At 40.6% G+C, this 17,216-nt stretch overlaps 1 protein-coding gene across 4 annotated transcripts in view; it reads left to right on the forward strand.

Annotated features, from left to right (window-relative positions):
- CUEDC1 (CUE domain containing 1) overlaps nt 1-17,216 on the forward strand; it is a 222,985-nt gene that overhangs the window by 133,945 nt on the left and 71,824 nt on the right. For all 4 annotated transcript variants that reach the window (XM_044287415.1, XM_044287416.1, XM_044287417.1 and 1 more), the window contains exons 5-8: nt 1,167-1,293; nt 4,535-4,718; nt 15,585-15,668; nt 17,075-17,170. In XM_044287415.1, the coding sequence (XP_044143350.1) occupies nt 1,167-1,293; nt 4,535-4,718; nt 15,585-15,668; nt 17,075-17,170 (491 nt within the window). The remainder of the gene's footprint in view (nt 1-1,166; nt 1,294-4,534; nt 4,719-15,584; nt 15,669-17,074; nt 17,171-17,216) is intronic.

The raw sequence follows: 17,216 nt of genomic DNA on the forward strand, positions 1-17,216 counted from the left end.
TCCAGTGTAAATGTAGTTGTCAGTCCACGGTCTACTGTAAAGGCTGCAGTCATTTTACTGTAAACGCTACAGTGTAGTGTAAATGCTGCAATCAGTACACAGTCAGTGTAAGTGCTACTGAAATGTATATATATTTTTTTGGGGGGAGAACCAAACCTTTTTAAACTAATATGCCCAAGGGACTTTTCCGTAGTGACATGGTGGTGGTAGTAGAAGTAGTTGTAATATAAGAAGTATGGTCAGTAGAGAAGTAGTAGTATACCTTACAGAATAAAAAAAAAAAAAAAGCCCAAGTTACGGATCCAAGTTGTAACAAAACATCTAAAAGAAATCAGAACAGGAAATGCAAGAAAAATTTTAAGGTTCGTGCACAAAAACATATTTTCTTTCCGTGTGCATTCTGTTTTTTTACGCACAGTATGTGGCACCATGCATTACAATGGGTCCGCAAAAAAAAGCAGAAGTCAGTCCGTGTGCATTCCGTTTCCGTATGTCCGTTCCACAAAAAATTGAACCAAATAGAATTTTTTTTTAATCTGTCATCTGTGGTATGGCCATGCAGCTGTGATTCCTGTGGACTAGTTTCCTGGCTCATAAATGGGAAGGACTAAAACCACCACTGTGTATCATAGAGCTTTAATGTGTTGGAATGTAGTGCTACCCCTCTCTATAACTGCACCCTACACTTACACAGTTTGCTCATCCAGACAATAAATCAAGTGGTTAAAAAAATCTGAATGAACACAAACTGCATTGTGAAACAGTATTGATAACTAAATGTGCTACGTGCATGCATGTGCTGCAGGGAAATTAAAAGGGTTTTCCGAGACTTATAATCATTATCTACCTCGCTACATCATGTTCATTGGTCACATGGCCTAGGCGCAGTTCAGCCCCATCGAAGTGAATAGAGCTGAGCGGCTATACCTTACACAACCGCTATACAATGTCTGGTGCTATGCTTGGTGAACTGAGAGATGGCCACGCCGCTACTGCATCTTAAACATCTGATCGGCGTAGATCCTGGGTGTTGGACCCCCACCAATTAGGTACCAGAGGATACGTCATCAGTGTATGTCTTGGAAAACTTCTTTCAGCTAAAAGATGATTAGTTGTGTGAGTTTTTGTTAGAAAATGATTTTTTTATTATTTTATTTATTTATTAGGACTGACGTGTTGCCAGTCTACGGTTCTCAGGTACCAAAAGTGTGCAGGAACTGGAACCCCCCTCTACTAGGAAGCTTGCCTGATGATTTTCTTCGCATATTACCCCAACAGATGGAGAGTGTTCAGGTGAGAACCGTGAGTAATGGCATGAGCAAAAAGGGTTCATCAAATTTAGAATAACATCGCTGCTTTCTTCCAAGATAGTTCTACAACTTTTGACAGTTTGTATTTGTCATTTTCTGAATGGACATTCCGCTGCTACTTGGTAAATGTAGTTTGATGTATGTAATCCTCTATTGTTACTAAATAAGTCATGCAGCTTAGACTGAGAAAATAATGCTTCTTGGCCCTGCAGCGACCACTGTGTGTGACAGCACCTTAAACGTCTCTCTACTTTCACACAATTTAATTTAATAGAGAATGATGTAGACAGCAAATTTCTAAATCGCTTCATTTAAAAAACATATAAGAATGATAGATTCACAACCAATTCTTAGAGGCCTCTTTCGAACACCTCCTTTAGAATCAGTCACTGTAGAAACTCGACTACTGTTCCGTTCCTTCTCTAGATTTCCTGAGTTAGGAAAAACGTAAGGGACACAGCTAAAAAGGATGGAGGGTTCTCAAGGGGTACCTCCAATATAGTAGGCCCAAAAAAATAAAAATAAATCACATGATATTTAAATACCCTCTGGGCGATCTTTGAGTATATTTAATGAAACATTCTTTTTTTTTTTACATTTTAGTGTTATGAAATGTATGGTAGTGAAATTAAGATTTTATGTGTGTTAATGAACATTATATGCTTATACTATTTCCAACCTCGAACCATAGGCAGATTTATAAGAATATAAGAGAATGCTAGCACTGAAGCTCCCGATGTAGCTGGTGTGAAACCTAGGTCGGTCGATTATGAAGATCTTGCGTGGCAACGTTTTTTTATTTTATTTTTTTGTTTTGTGGCGCTTCACAGATCAGATGTCTTTCTTTTTCCTACATATGAGAGTCTACAGAAGGACCTGAAAGTAGAGGATCATATTAGATGTCCGGGCTACACAGCAGCTTTTGCTGTGCATCAACCCATATAAGCCCGGGGCTTCACGCCAGGGCAAGATGAACATTTGAGTCATGTGGCTTTGAAGCTGCAGTGCAGATGCTATCCTAGGGTACAGTAATTGCACACGGTGCAGATTTTTATGCATAAACCGAATACAAAAGCTCATAAATCCGCACTATTAATTGCTATTACTATATATTGTTTTTTTATACTGTTTTTGTTGCATTTTTTTCTGTTTGTTAATAAGCTTCTAAAGGTCTGTGGAGAAAACCACTATATATATATGGTGAGGAATTGCACAAACAATTGACAAGCTACGAATTTCAAAATCCGCGGAGCAGATCAATTTTCATGTGGAAAATTTTCAGCATGTATATGAGATTTTGCAAATCTCATTCACTTTGCTTATACTGTATTACTCTAAGGGTAACTGCATACAAAGCGGATTGTGTGCATTTTATTCCGTGCAGATTTTCGTGCAGAAAAAGCACAGTGTAATACTGTACCAGCAAAGTCAATGAGATTTTCCAAATCTCAAGTACACATGGTGTATTTTGGATTCAAAGAAATTGACCTGTGGTGCAGATTTTCAAATCCGCAGCATGTCTGTCGGTTGTTCATGTGTATTCGCATTGCAAAGGGCAAGGTCTGCAAAACTGCATCCGTGTCAGCGTTCAGTCAGTGATTTTCATCAGTGATGGTGAGCCAAAACAGAGATAAGGGAAAGATCTGCTTCTGTTCTGTGTAGCCACTCCTGGTTTTGGCTCAAAGCCACTGATAGAAATCACTGACCGAACACTGATGTGTGAATGAGGCATAACTCTAAACTGCACAAATGATGCAGTGTAAAGTATCACTGCGGTATTTACTGTATTATGCCCAAAGTTCTGCTCCTTATTGCATTGTAGCACAGTGTGATCATTTTACTTGCAGTGCTCATGTTTAAGTTTTTAGTTTTTGCTTTCTTTTTTGGGAAGATCTTACTATGATGACTGCTAAATTTGACTTTACAGAAGTCAGAATTGAGCCACTAATGTCAAGCTGCCTAGCTTTATAGCAATGATATAAAAATGGCACATGTAATCAAGCATGCTCACCCCTAAGGCCTCTTTCACACTTGCGTTGTCCGGATCCGGCGTGTACTACAATTTCCGGAATTACACGCTGGATCTGGAAAAACGCAAGTGTACTGAAAGCATTTGAAGACGGGAGCCGCACGGACGGTAAGTATGCTGCTCCTCCGCTCCCCGCTACACTTTACCATGGCTGCCAGGACTTAAGCGTCCCGGCAGCCATGGTAACCACTCTAAAAAAGCTAAACGTCGGATCCGGCAATGCACCGAAACGATGTTTAGCTTAAGGCCGGATCCGGATCAATGCCTTTCAATGGGCATTAATTCCGGATCCGGCCTTGCGGCAAGTCTTCCGGATTTTTGGCCGTAGCAAAAAGCGCAGCATACTGCGGTATTTTCTCCGGCCAAAAAAACGTTCCGTTCCGGAACTGAGGACATCCTGATACATCCTGAACGGATTTCACTCCATTCAGAATGCATTAGGATAAAACTGATCAGGATTCTTCCGGCAGAGAGCCCCGACGACGGAACTCTATGCCGGAAGACAATAACGCAGGTGTGAAAGAGCCCTAAGAAAGCTGTGTTGCAGCAATATGTGTGGGGCTTCTTCCTACAGCACGTTTCTATAGCCCGTTCTAGTATCCCTCTTCTGCAGATTTTGTACTAGTTTTCTTTGATTTATTGGGTATATAAAAATTTTGAATATTACACTATGATTATGATCTGTATTGTCCATACTTTGATGCACTTATTTCTTAACTGACTGTGTATTTTTATAGGATATTTTTTTCTCGGCACATTGTTTCTGTGGCCAGCAGTAGACATTATTGTTAACGTACCTTATATTTAATCTGTATTGTGGGTGAGGGTACTTATTGTATATTGTGCTGTGCTATGTTGGACATTAGTACTGGGGGTTTACTTAAATTTTTTAGTGACCCTCTGGATATATAGTTAGGATTTATATTGTTTATAACGCATTGCTTTTGTGTTTTTGACCTAATAACATTTATTGAGTAATAATCAAGCATTTCATCCCAAGTTATATGTGCTCTTTTCTATATTGTTTCTATTGAGCTTTCCTTGTACATACAGTATATTGCATCCCAAAACTTTTGAGTTCCTGCCCATTAGATTTTTTATGATAAAGGCACCTATCCGTATTCAACAAGTTATTTTTTTTCATGGGGTTTCATTATGCAGCTTTGAATAATAAAACCTCTTGCTTATCCAACAGAGCTGCCAACGTGGACCTTCTTCAAAACTTGAGGAAGACTCCAAAAAAGAGCATGGCTCCATGGACCAGGAGCGTCAGCTGAAGCAGTATTTGCAAGATGAGAGGGTTGCACTTTTCTTACAGAATGAAGAGTTCATGAGAGAACTTCAGAGAAATAGGGAATTTCTCCTTGCACTTGAAAGAGGTAAAAAAAAAAACAACAACTTCAATTTCTAACATCAAAGGACAGTCCGCTATGCAAGGAGAAGTCAGTAAAAGTCCCCCTGGAACCAAGCTTAATTATAGCTGTTTTAATTACATTGCAGTCTGTAAGGAAATCTGTATAAACCATACTTGTCTCTGGACTCGAGGCCGTAACATGAACTGAGCTTTTCTCAGGGAAGCAGACAGAAAACCTTTATTAATTCCGTACATATTGTACTTTTTAATAGCAATTGTACAGTGTTTTTGCTACTGCATGGGGTTCTTGAAATGTTTATTCTTGTTAAATATTATTAGGGCCTCATGGATAAATATATTCTATTCAGGTAAAGTACTACGATAGTATGGACTTTCTGGCATGTTGCTGTTAGGGGAAGCTTAGAAAGGTGTGTTAGTTACACAAGCAATGAATTTGTAATCTTCACTGATTTCTGAGAGAGTCTTTATGTTTGTTCATTTGATGCATGGTGAGTCGGGACTTTACAGACTTCACAGAAAAGAGCTGATAATTAAAACATAACATTTAACAAACATGTTAAAACATATTAAGTGAAAAGAAGTGGCGCACTGGATTGGTGCTAACAGCTGGAGAGGTGCTCTCAGTAAAAAGGACTCACCCTTCCTTTGATAAAATAGAAAAATATAAAACAGATACTGGGCACTCTCTTAATATAGGAACCTCATAGTTTATTGATAATACCACACATAAACAATTAATACTTCACTATTAAAGATAATAAAACATGCAATAAAAATACAAAAATGTAATACAATAAAAAAAGATTCCTTAAATGATTGGTACCGATCACACATAAAGTAAAACAAATAAAATATAGATAAAAATCTATAGAGAAAGTCTCTGGGTGTTTGAGGGGTAAAACAGGATCTCCAATTTGCTGTCCCTCCAACTTAAATTTGGATGTAGGAAAGGTCGTTTATGGGAGTGTTATATAAGTCCTCCACAGACCGAAATAGCGATATAGTTGCAGTGATCTATTAAAGCGGCGTCCCGCAATTACTCACTGTTTCGCTGTACACTTGTGCATCCGCCGCTATATCCGTGTTGTAATTCAGGGATGTTCGCTGATAGTCGCAATCCCTTAGCTGTCTTCCCGGCGCCGCTCCGTAGATCTAAGAGCCGGCACTTGGGTAAGTTTACAGACTCCTTGTACCACGCTGAGCTTGCTGTATAGGTGAGCGTGATAGACTCTTACAGCCTGTCCTCAGAAGTGCGTGTAGGGTCTGCAGTTGAAGACAGGAATGATTTTGATGCGGGCGGTGTAATAGCGCACAAAGTCCAAGTCCATCCAGGGGTCCTAGCACCAAACGCGTTTCGGGGTCTATTGTTACCCCTTCCTCAGTCAACTTACTCAGTGAGAGGCGAGGCAAACCATGGGCATTGTGTTCCCTGTAACATCAGAACACAACACAATGGAAAGTATATGTATTGCCGCTCCTAATTGTGCATTGCGTGCCATATAGTGAAGCATATGAAAAGCATGCTTCTTCACATCACTGAACGCGTTTGTTTTGCGGTTACGTGAGGCACTGCATGCATTGACCTTTATTCTTACAGTAGAGAAGTCATTAATTATAACTGTTTATGAATTCGGACATTTAAACTTGCTTTTTTATTTTTTTATTCCAATTTAAATTTAGTAGGAGTCGGAGTCGGTTCATTTTTTGCCGACTCCGACTCCAGGTACCCAAAATTGACTCCGACTCCGACTCCTCGACTCCGACTCCGACTCCACAGCCCTGTTAAAAACACACAGCGCCAACATAGCACATCACCAGATAAAGCGCAAGAGGGTAGAGGGAGGCAGTGTTGCACTGCGCTCACCTTTAGTTGTTGTGCAATTCAGGCACAACGCTGCTGTGCATAGTGGTAGTCCTTGACTGCAGCACAGCACAATTCAGAAGATGGACAGTCCCCGATGTTAAAATGATGCCTTTATTTCGTATTCTATATATAATAAAGAGAGAAAAAATAAATCATACAACATTTTTTTTAGTCCCCCCCCCCTTTACAGACAGTGATTTGTTGGTGTGGAGTCAAACTGAAAGTTTACACCCAGGGACCCAAGCAGAGCAGCAGATGCCAGATAGCACAGAAGGCATGAGACTGCTTTGGGAAGCAGTCAGATATGCTTCCCTTCGCAGGTCTGCACAGTTGTGAATCCCTGCATCTCCCAAATGTGCACAAAACCTTTAAAAAGAACCTGTCACCACAAAATGCAATGCAACCTACAGGCCACATGTTATAGAGCAGAAAGAGACAAGCAGATTTGATTGTATAGTTCTGTGGAAAAAGGTTCAATAAAGCTTGTAATTTTATACATTTAATTGTATAAGCTGCTCTTTCTGAGCTCAAGATGGCCTACTCAGCTATTATCAGTGATTGATTGCATTCCCTATGTAAGTGTGCATACAGAGGATATCTATCAATCTCTGGTGAGGTGACCCCCATGTGCAATTGAATTCAGGACGAACAGAGACTTTCTGAGATTCTTGTACAGAGGACGCTCCTATCAGCTGTTTGAGAAGGCAGCGGCACGCTTGTGATCGCTTTGGCCTTCTCTCAGCTTTTCATAGTCCGAGTTATGACATATTCATCTGTCTCGTGGCCTAGTAGCAGCTCAGCCCCATTCAAGTGAGCGCTGGTGCAGGATCCCAGGGGTTGCACCACCACCGATCAGATAGGATGGGTCATCAGTAGAAAAATCCTGGGAAAATCAGTTTAAATACATTGCAACTTTTGCCATAAAGTTGCCATAAAAATAGCAATCTCCTCACCACCTCTTACTGTTTTCTTCTGGTACTGGTCGGCACTTCCTGGGAGGCTGTGTGATCAATAGCGTCCTTCGTGTTGCCTTGGATGCTGGGGACGTGGTTCGCGCGTCTTGGTGAGTGACGTCAGCGGTCCCGCAGACGTCACTCACCAAGACGTGCGAACCACGCCCCCAGCATCCAAGGCAACATGAGGGACGCTATTGATCACACAGCCTCCCAGGAAGTGCCGACCAGTACCAGAAGAAAACAGTACCAGCGCTAGGAAGGGTAAGTGATCTCTGTGGCCAGAGACAGTGCGGGACGCCGCACCCAGGCACAGAGCTCCGCTTCCCTCTACAGCTTGTATCGCAACCATACATACATGCTTGCTATGTGAAATACATAGAAACATATTGAAACAGCGCAGTACTTATCCTGGATTAAGCGGCACCACTTTCCACTGATGAACTATCTCTACAGAAGAATATCACAGTATTCAGGATATCCCCACCAACTGTATTCATTTTGTTTTTTATCCTTTGAACAGCGGCCACTGTTATAAGGAAAACAGCACTTGAAAGACCTTACAGACTCTTCTTTCATTCCAGCTTTTTTATTGCAGTTTTTTTATTGCAGTCTTTTTATTCCAGACTTTTTACCTGAACGTTATTATTATTTTTTTGTATGAAAAAAAAAAATAATTTTCATGACACATAACTTTGTTTTTAGGGTACCAATTACAGAGTGGTAAATACCCATATACTACTCCTATAACTACATATATCTAAATACTAATTAACCAACATCTGACTATTAATTCATAATAAATATTTATTAGAACCCAAATAGAGTGTGCCTGCTTACCCTTTCTTTCTATGACGGCTTATTAACCCCTTGTACGCCGCTGTCAAAGCAGAGGGTTTGTGCAGGGTACACATGCCCTCTGCATCTCCATCGGGTTCGCGCGCTGCAGTGGTTGGGACCCGATGGCATGGAAGGCAGCCGATGCCTTCTATAGGCATCGGGGCTTGCCTTCTACGGAAGCCTGTGAAATCCAGCCCTTAGGCTGGGTCTCACAGGCAGGCCGACAGCCAATGCATTACAATATAGGTTGTATTGTAATGTATTGCAGAGGGGATCAGACCCAGAAGTTGAAGTCCCAGAGTGGAACAAAAAAAATAATTGGTTTTCAGAATAAAAAATTAAAAAAAATGTTCAAGTAAAAAAAAAAAAAAAACCTTTCCCAAAAAAACAACATCAAATTGGAAAAAGAAAACCGTAACGACCAGCTGTATAAAAATATCACATGATCTGACCGCTCACCTGAACACCGTAGAGAAAATAAAATCACAAAAATTGTAATACCAAGCAATCAGTCATATGCACCCTAAAATAATACCAATCAAACTGAAAAAAATGAGCCCCTACATAAGACAGTCACCCAAAAAATAAAAAAATATGGCTTTCAGAATATGAAGACATAATTTATTTTTTCAAAATGCTTTATTATGTAAAACTGAAACAGCCAAAAAAAGTTGGCAGTAACAACCTGCTCTATAAAAATACCACATGATCTAACCTGTCAGATAAGCATTGTAAATAAATAAAAATAATATCCAGTGCCAAAACTGCTATTTTTTTTGTCGCCTTGCCTTAAAAAAAGTGTAATATAGAGCAACCAAAAATCATATTTACCCTAAAATAGTACCAACAAAACTGCCACCTTATCCCGTTGTTTCCAAAATGTGGTCACTTTTTTGGAGTTTCTACTCTAGGGGTCTTCAAATGTGACATGGCAACTTAAAATTATCTCAGTGAAATCCGCCCTCCAAAAACCATATGGCGTTCCTGTCCTTCTGCACCCTGCCGTGTGCCCGTACAGCAGTTTATGACCACATATGCGGTGTTTCTGTAAACGACAGAATCAGGGTAATAAATATTGAGTTTTGTTTGGCTGTTAACCCTTGCTTTGTTACTGGAAATTTTTGATTAAAATGGAAAATATGCCAAAAAAGAGAAATTCTGAAACTTCATTTACATTTTCCTTTAATTCTTGTGGAACACCTAAAGGGTTAAAGCTTGTAAAATCAGTTTTGAATACCTTGAGGGGTGTAGTTTCTAGAATGGGGCCATTTCTGGGTGGTTTCTATTATGTAAGCCTCACAAAGTGACTTCAGACCTGAACTGGTTCTTAAAAAGTGGGTTTTGGAAAAAAAATTAAAAACTTTCAAGATTTGCTTCTAAACTTCTACGCCTTCTAACGTCCCAAAAAACGAAAATGTAATTTACAAAATGATCCGAACATGAAGTAGACATATGGGAAATGTAAAGTAATAACTTTTTTAGGAGGCATCACTATCTGTTTTAAAAGCAGAGAAAGAGAATAGGCTATTTAGGTTCAGCTGACATTAGCACATCGCTAATGTCAGCTAGTTTAATAGGCTTAATTCTGGTGACAGAAACCCTTTAAGGTGAAAAATGGCAGGGTCCTGAAGGGGTTAAATGCATGCTATGTTGTATTGTAGCATTATTAGATGTAAACCATTTTGATGCAGTGGTGTCTGTGGAAAAGTATATTTTAACATTATACCTTTTGGAGATCATTTCAGGGCATCTGTCACTCTGTACAACATGCTTTGCCCTTTTAATGGGTACTATGTAATACTTAATCGCTCTGCGATGGTGCTGCTTGCATTTTGAACACTTAGGCCCCTTTCACATGAGCGTGTTTTCCGCGCGGGTGCAATGTGTGACGTGCGCGCATTGCACCCACACTGAATCCTGACCCATTCATTTCAATGGGGCTGTGTACATGAGCAATGTTTTTCATCACTTGTGCTTTGCGTGAAAATTGCAGCATGTTCTATATTCTGCGTTTTACATGCAGGCCCTATAGAAGTGAATGGAGCTGCGTGAAAATCGCATTGCATCCGTAAATGCAATGCAATTTTCACAGATGGTTGCTAAGGAGATGAGATGAGCCACGGCACCCCATTAAAGTCCATTTACTGTATTATTTTCCCTTATAACATAGTTATAATGGAAAATAATAGCATTCTTTAGTACAGAATGCTAAGTAAAATGTCCATTAAGGGTTAAAAAATTAATGAAATGACTCGCATCATCCATTTGATTGCGCAGCCGTTATTATCATCTTTCTTCTTCTTGCAGGACCTGCAAAAGGACCTGTGCTGGCGTTATTGCACTACCCACGTGGTGAGCGCGGTGACGTCAGCGCAGGTCCTGCTGAATGAAAATAGAAGGACCTTCTACCTTCATTCAGCAGGACCTGCTCTGACGTCACCACGCTCATGACGTTAGTGAGCACGATGACGTCAGCGCAGGTCCTTTTGCAGGTCCTGCAAGAAGAAGAAAGAAGACTATAACGGCTGCGCAATCAAGTGGATGAGGTAAGTAATTTTTTTTATTATTTTTTAACCCTTAACGGACATTTTACTTATCATTCTGTACTAAAGAATGCTATTATTTTCCATTATAACCATGTTTAACCATCTACAGAACACCGAACCGAAACCCAAACTTCAGTGAAGAAGTTCGGGTTTCGGGTAACACATTCAGTTTTTTATCACGCGCGTGCAAAGCACATTAAAACGCTTTGCACTCGCGCTGAAAAAACTGAACAACGCAATCGCAGACAAAACTGACTGAAATCCGTGATGCCCGGGTGAAAGGGGCCTTACTGTCAGGTTTTACTACAGATAGCAGTTGATTGGTTTTGGTCCTACCAGGGGACACTCTTATGATCTGCAAGGTTTTTTGTCCCATTACAACGTATCCCCTATTCACAGCCACTCCATTCAAATGCGGTGCCGAGAGTCGGACTCCCAATTATCTAATGTTGACAACCTATTCTGAAGTTAGGTCATCAATATCATGACACTGCACAAACCCTTTAACTATAAATCTGCAGTGTAATGGTAGGAAAAGGAAATCAGGGGAATGAAATACCTTTGAAGTTAATTAACATTATATTGTTCCTTCAGCTTATTGCAGACTTCATATCTTAAAATATCAATTATACCATTGTTATTTATACTATTCCTTAATAAATTCTTTAAACTTTTTCTATGAAAGATTCATTGAGGTTAAAGGGGTTTCTTGGGACCCAGCAGCCTACCTTCAAAGGGTTGTTTCATTAAGACAAATTATCCCCTATTCCAGTAATGGCTAACCTCCGGCACTCCAGCTGTGGTAAAACTACCTACAGAGATGCACACTTGTTTGGCTGATCTCAGAATGTTATAGAAATGAATGGAGCATGCAGAGAGTCATAGTTTCACCACAGCTAGAGTGCCGGAGGATAGCCATCACTGCCCTATCCTCGGGATATAGGATAAATGTCTGATTGGCTGTCTCCGGCAGCCCAACAGAGCTGAATAGAGTGGCAATGCACAACAGGGGAGCACGAGCCCCCATTCTTGTGATCAGCAGTTGCCTCAGCAGTTGAACCAAAACGAGAATGTGGGCCTGTGCTCCCCCGTTTGTATAAAGCAGTGGTCACAGTTCTGCAGTGGCACCCTATTCAGTTCTGTGGAGCTGATGGAGAAAGCAGAGTTTGTGTACTCATCTATCTCCAGCAGTCCCCTAAAGTTGAATGGAGCATATTTTTTTTACCAAGTTTCCAGCTGGGTCTGTGGACGGAACATCACTTCTGTAGCCCTAGAAAGTGAGAGGTGCTGTGGACTGATCCAGAACTGTTACTCTCCCTGTTCTATGAGCAAACTTCTGTATATATTTAATCTGTGCATATACTAGAGGGTACAAATTATTCTGATCCCATCCACTGCTTCTCCCCTGGCCTGGACTGCAGAAGTGACGTTACCCGTCCATAGAATAGTGGTAAAGGGGGTTCTCCAGGAATGATGCAAAATGGCCACCAGCAACCTGTCCTAGAATGTGAGGACTGGTTGTCAACACTTGCAGGGTGGGGCCTCACCACACTTCTCTACAATAGATGGCAATGTTGCAATCCTAAGAAACGAAGAAATGGCGGCTCATCTGGGAAATCCCTCAAGGATCACCCAGTTCCAGAGAAAAATTGTATAAGAAGTAGAAGAGGGGCACTCGGATATCAAGGAGCCCAGGACAGCAATTGCATATAAAGTAGAATATTTAATAATCACCAATAGGACTCAATAGACACTTCTAGCATAAAATACATAAAAATCGCATATAGAGGTTATAAGAAGATCATAGATATAATGGCATATCTGTGGATAGAGAAGACTGGTGGATAAAGTCTCTGGCTCCTGTGATGGCCAGGCAGGGCCTTAGTTGGACAAAACTATGAGACTTGATTGTGAGATGTACTGCCCGTACAGAAGGTACCGTATACTAGTGTTCCATATGGGGGTAGAAAACTGCAGGTGGAGGAAGTGTATCTCCTGTTAGTATATATCATGTGAGATCAACGCTCAGGGGGAGTATGTCCGTATCTCAACTCAAATAGTATAAGTGGAAAACCGCATACGTTACCACCGGATGGTAAGCTAGTGAACCGGTCCTGGTTCCCGCTGTCAGTTAGGGTCTTACCGCCAGGAGGTAGATGGTTTTAATTATCTCCTCTGTTTCACCGCCAGACTAGTTACCGGCGTCCCGTGTAGTCTCGCGATATTCCCGTGGCGTCCCATGTGACTTGGCGGTGGTTCCACGTGACTCTGAGTATGTGTACGTGATCAGGCGGTCGTATGCTGCAAAAGGAGCGTTGGTTGGTTCCGCTTCTCCAAATGAATAGTATAATGAGGAGTTAGTCTGTACTCCTGAAGATATAATGAAGGGCTATGATGCACCCTAAAAAAGAAGCCGCTTGCGGCAAAGTCCGTACGAGTCCTTGCTTGCTACTTCGTCCGAACAGACCAAACAGGTTTCGGGGTACCTCCCCTTCTTCAGTGGCGGTGTCTGGCAAGCAGGAAGTGCAACGCTTATATACTCAAGTTGTTGAGTTGGATGCGTGTTTTTTTTTTCGTTTTTGCATAAAAATCACCTAAATCAAAATATAAAATATAGAGGATCAAGATCTACATAATACACTAATAAAAACTCATACAGTTAGAACATATGATTCCATATCTACATTTCATATGAAAGACAATCTACTGACAAATGTGAGGGATAAATTGCTGAATACATTATTATCATCCGATGGAGTGCTGCTCTAACGCTGGAGGATGTGGAAAAGTTGCATTTTGGGGGGGGGGGGGGGGGGGAGAAGATTGAAGTGCTGATAAACAGCCAGATTTCGATTCCGCATCCCCACCAGACATCCCCCCCTGTTAAAGGAATCCAAACAGTTCCATCTCTGCATTGTGTCCCTTGGGCGTACCTATATCAGGCGCGATTTTTGCCTGGACATGTTCATGATGTGATTTCTCCCCTTCTCCATGACCTTCTGATCTTTTCAATGGCCACGAAGGTGAGGGTAGAGGGATCGCAATCATGGACGACTCTAAAATGTTTAGAGAGGGAATGAAGTAACTATGTTAGAGATATGTTCCCTCACTCTCTTCTTAAGGGTCCTCTCGGTGCAGCCTAAATACTGTTGGCGACAGCTACATCCTAATAAATATATAACATCCTTTGAATCACAGGTTAATGTTTCCTGGATATCTATAAAGAAGGTATTCTGTGTTGATTCAACTCTTTAGGTCTTTTTGGGGAAGGAAGTTACCCTGCAGTTAGGGCATCTTCCGCACCTAAAAAAAACCACTTAATTTGTAACCAATCAGAACCTGTACTTTTATTGCAGGTTCTCTTAACAGTTGGTGCCACTTTGGAGGCAAGGTTGGCAGCTTTGGTGTAGGTGATTCGCCGGGTTGCTGTCAGTAGTGGTCCCACGATCTTGTCGACCCGCAAAAATGCCAATAATGATTAAAGGGAGTCTGTCACCTCCATATGGCCATATACAGTGCTCACATTGCCCTATAGCACACCTATACATGACTGTTATGGTACCTTTGTCTTTAGACTTGCAGAAGCTGGAATGATTGTTTCAACCTGTCGGTGTTGGGAATGGAATGGTAATATTAATGGTGTCATCTGGTAGCATTGATTTACTGGGCCCGAAAAAATCAGCCCTATTCATATCCCGGACCCTATGTAGCGCACCTTCTATAGTTGTCGTAGGGTATTCTGTCTCTAAATAGTTGACTACGTTTCTGGGCTTCATCTTCAAATTGCTTGTTAATTGTGCAATTGCGTTTAAGTCTTCTGAATTGACTCACCGGTATATTCATGAGCCACCTGGGCAGGTGGCAACTCTAATAACGTATAAAGCTGTTTCTTGCCACTTGTTTAGTGTGCGTACTACATGGCAACCTTGAAGGTCTAAAAAGACTGTTTCCCTTGAATCTATTGTAGGGGTGAATATCAGATTCCTAGTGTTTAAGTTAATGTCGACCAGGAACTGTTCCAAATCCGCTCTACTGTCCTGCCAAATGAAAATAATATCATCAATATACCGGTGCCAGAGCACCAGACTCGTCCCCAGCCGAGGGCGGATGACCCCATCCTCCCAATGGGCCAAAAATAGATTGGTATAGCTGGGGGTGATCCAATCCTACTTATAACATGCTAAGCCAGGCAGCCTGACAGGAAAACTTACCAAAATGTAGTATTTGCAAATGCCAGAGTGTAATGTATAGTGAGGCCTCTCCCTCTTAGACAGCTCTGCAAAGGATGGCAACCAGTCCTCCTCACGTTCTAAGACAGGTTGCTGGCACCATTTTAAATAATTCCCAGAGAACCCCTTTAACGCCCTGTGCACACTTCTCAGGATAGAATTGGGTCCTATCATGTGAGCCTTTCCCACAGCAAGCTTTCTCAAAGTAATGCATTTTAAAACAACTCCTCCCCAAAGCCTAATAATGAGAGACCTTGGACAACCTGTCCTACTCAAAAATAGCAATGATTTGTGTGGCACATTTGCATAAAATAAACAGGCTAAAAAATACAGAAATATATTAACATTGAGTTTATTGCATAAAAGCATGTTTCCTAAAGAACATTGTTCCTCTCTTTGCTGAAAATGTTGAAACAAAACTGCTTTTTTGTTTTTCAGATCGTTTGAAATATGAGTCAAAGAAATCTAAGTCTAGCAGTATGCTGGGGAATAATGATTTCAGTTTTTGCCCTTCAATAACAAGTAAGGACATATATTACTAGGGGGAAAAAAATCTTGAAATGTTCGGCTTGCATTGGTACCATGCAATCAAAATGCATTATTTGACTCCAAATTTTAGCGTAAATGTCATGTAAGGTGAATTTTTCAAGAGAATATATGATTTTAGGTTATTTTTGTGTGCTAACTTTTTTCATAATAGGTATATATGTTTTTTTACGATTTGCATAGCTACTGTACAAAATGGAAGCTTGGTTGGTATTGGCAGCAAAGATAGTTGTCATAAATCTCAGATGTGTTACTACTAGTGAGTACAAAAGGAATAAATGGCTCCAAAGTCCCATCCTTTGTTTTTCTGATTGTTGGGGATCAGACCCACACTGGTCACACATATATGGCCCAACTGAAGCATAAACAATAAGTGTTCTTTCTGTAAACGCCTTTAACTTTTTGCTCCCCATAACTTAATAGTACATTAGTGGGGCTAGGAAGGTGTTGATCTGTTGCTGTGGCAGCCTGTAAAAAAAAAACATAGACTGTAATTGTGTTCTAACAGATATCGCTATGTCCAAAAAACAAGATTAGAATGGTACCAATAAAATCTAGAGTTCATCCCACAAAAAACAAGGCATCACACACAACTCTGTGGACAAAAACATAAAAAAAAGTTATGGGTGGTCCAATATGGCAATGCAAATTTTTATTTTTTAAAAAGTAGTAAATCAAAATGAAAACAATATACATTTGGTACGCTGTACTGACCCAAAGAAATACACTCATCATGTAATTTTTTGTCCTAAAAAGAAAACCTGAAAAACTATGGCAGAATTGCAATTTTTTAAATTTCAACCAAAAAATAATGTTTCTATTTTTCTATACAAAATATAGTGAATTAAATGGTGCCATAAAAAAAAAAGAAAAAAAATACAACGGGCTACTAATGGGTTTTAGGCTAAGCTGCTGTTAAAAGGGCTAAGCATTGCACGGGTCCCAGCGGGAAGTAGGAGCTTGGCCCTCACATGAGAGCCTGGGCTCCTGCCCTAACTGCCTGGAAGTGCTGGATCAGTGCCGTTTAACCCCTTAGATGTCATGGTCAAAATTCTCCCCCCCCCCCCTCCCCCCAAAAAAAGGTATGACTTTTGCAAAGCAGGGAGGAAAAAAAGGAGGAAATTGGATGGTCCTGGATGGGTAAAATGTCTACTGATTGAGACTTAATTCACTCTGTTAACGCCTCTGATGGGGAAAATAGCAATGCATGTAGCCCTGCTTTTCCCATCAAAATGACTGACTCCTTGATGGAACTATATGAACTCCATTATAATTTTTTTTATTTTTTTTAATATATATGAAAGACGACACATACAGTGTAGAAACTAAACTAAACTTCAGTAGCCGCAACTGTTTTGTTTTGTGTTCTCTTTATTTTACAGCAGATGAATCCCATACAGTTTCTGGTGGCTGTGATTCTAGCAGTGCTATATCTGAAGATGCCTTATTTAGGGATAAATTAAAACACATGGGCAAATGTAAGTATATTTAAAGATTGCTGTCTGAAAGCAGTGATGTAACATC

Source organism: Bufo gargarizans, chromosome 3 (genome assembly GCF_014858855.1).
Source record: "Bufo gargarizans isolate SCDJY-AF-19 chromosome 3, ASM1485885v1, whole genome shotgun sequence".
In the NCBI taxonomy this organism is placed as follows: Eukaryota; Metazoa; Chordata; class Amphibia; order Anura; family Bufonidae; genus Bufo; species Bufo gargarizans.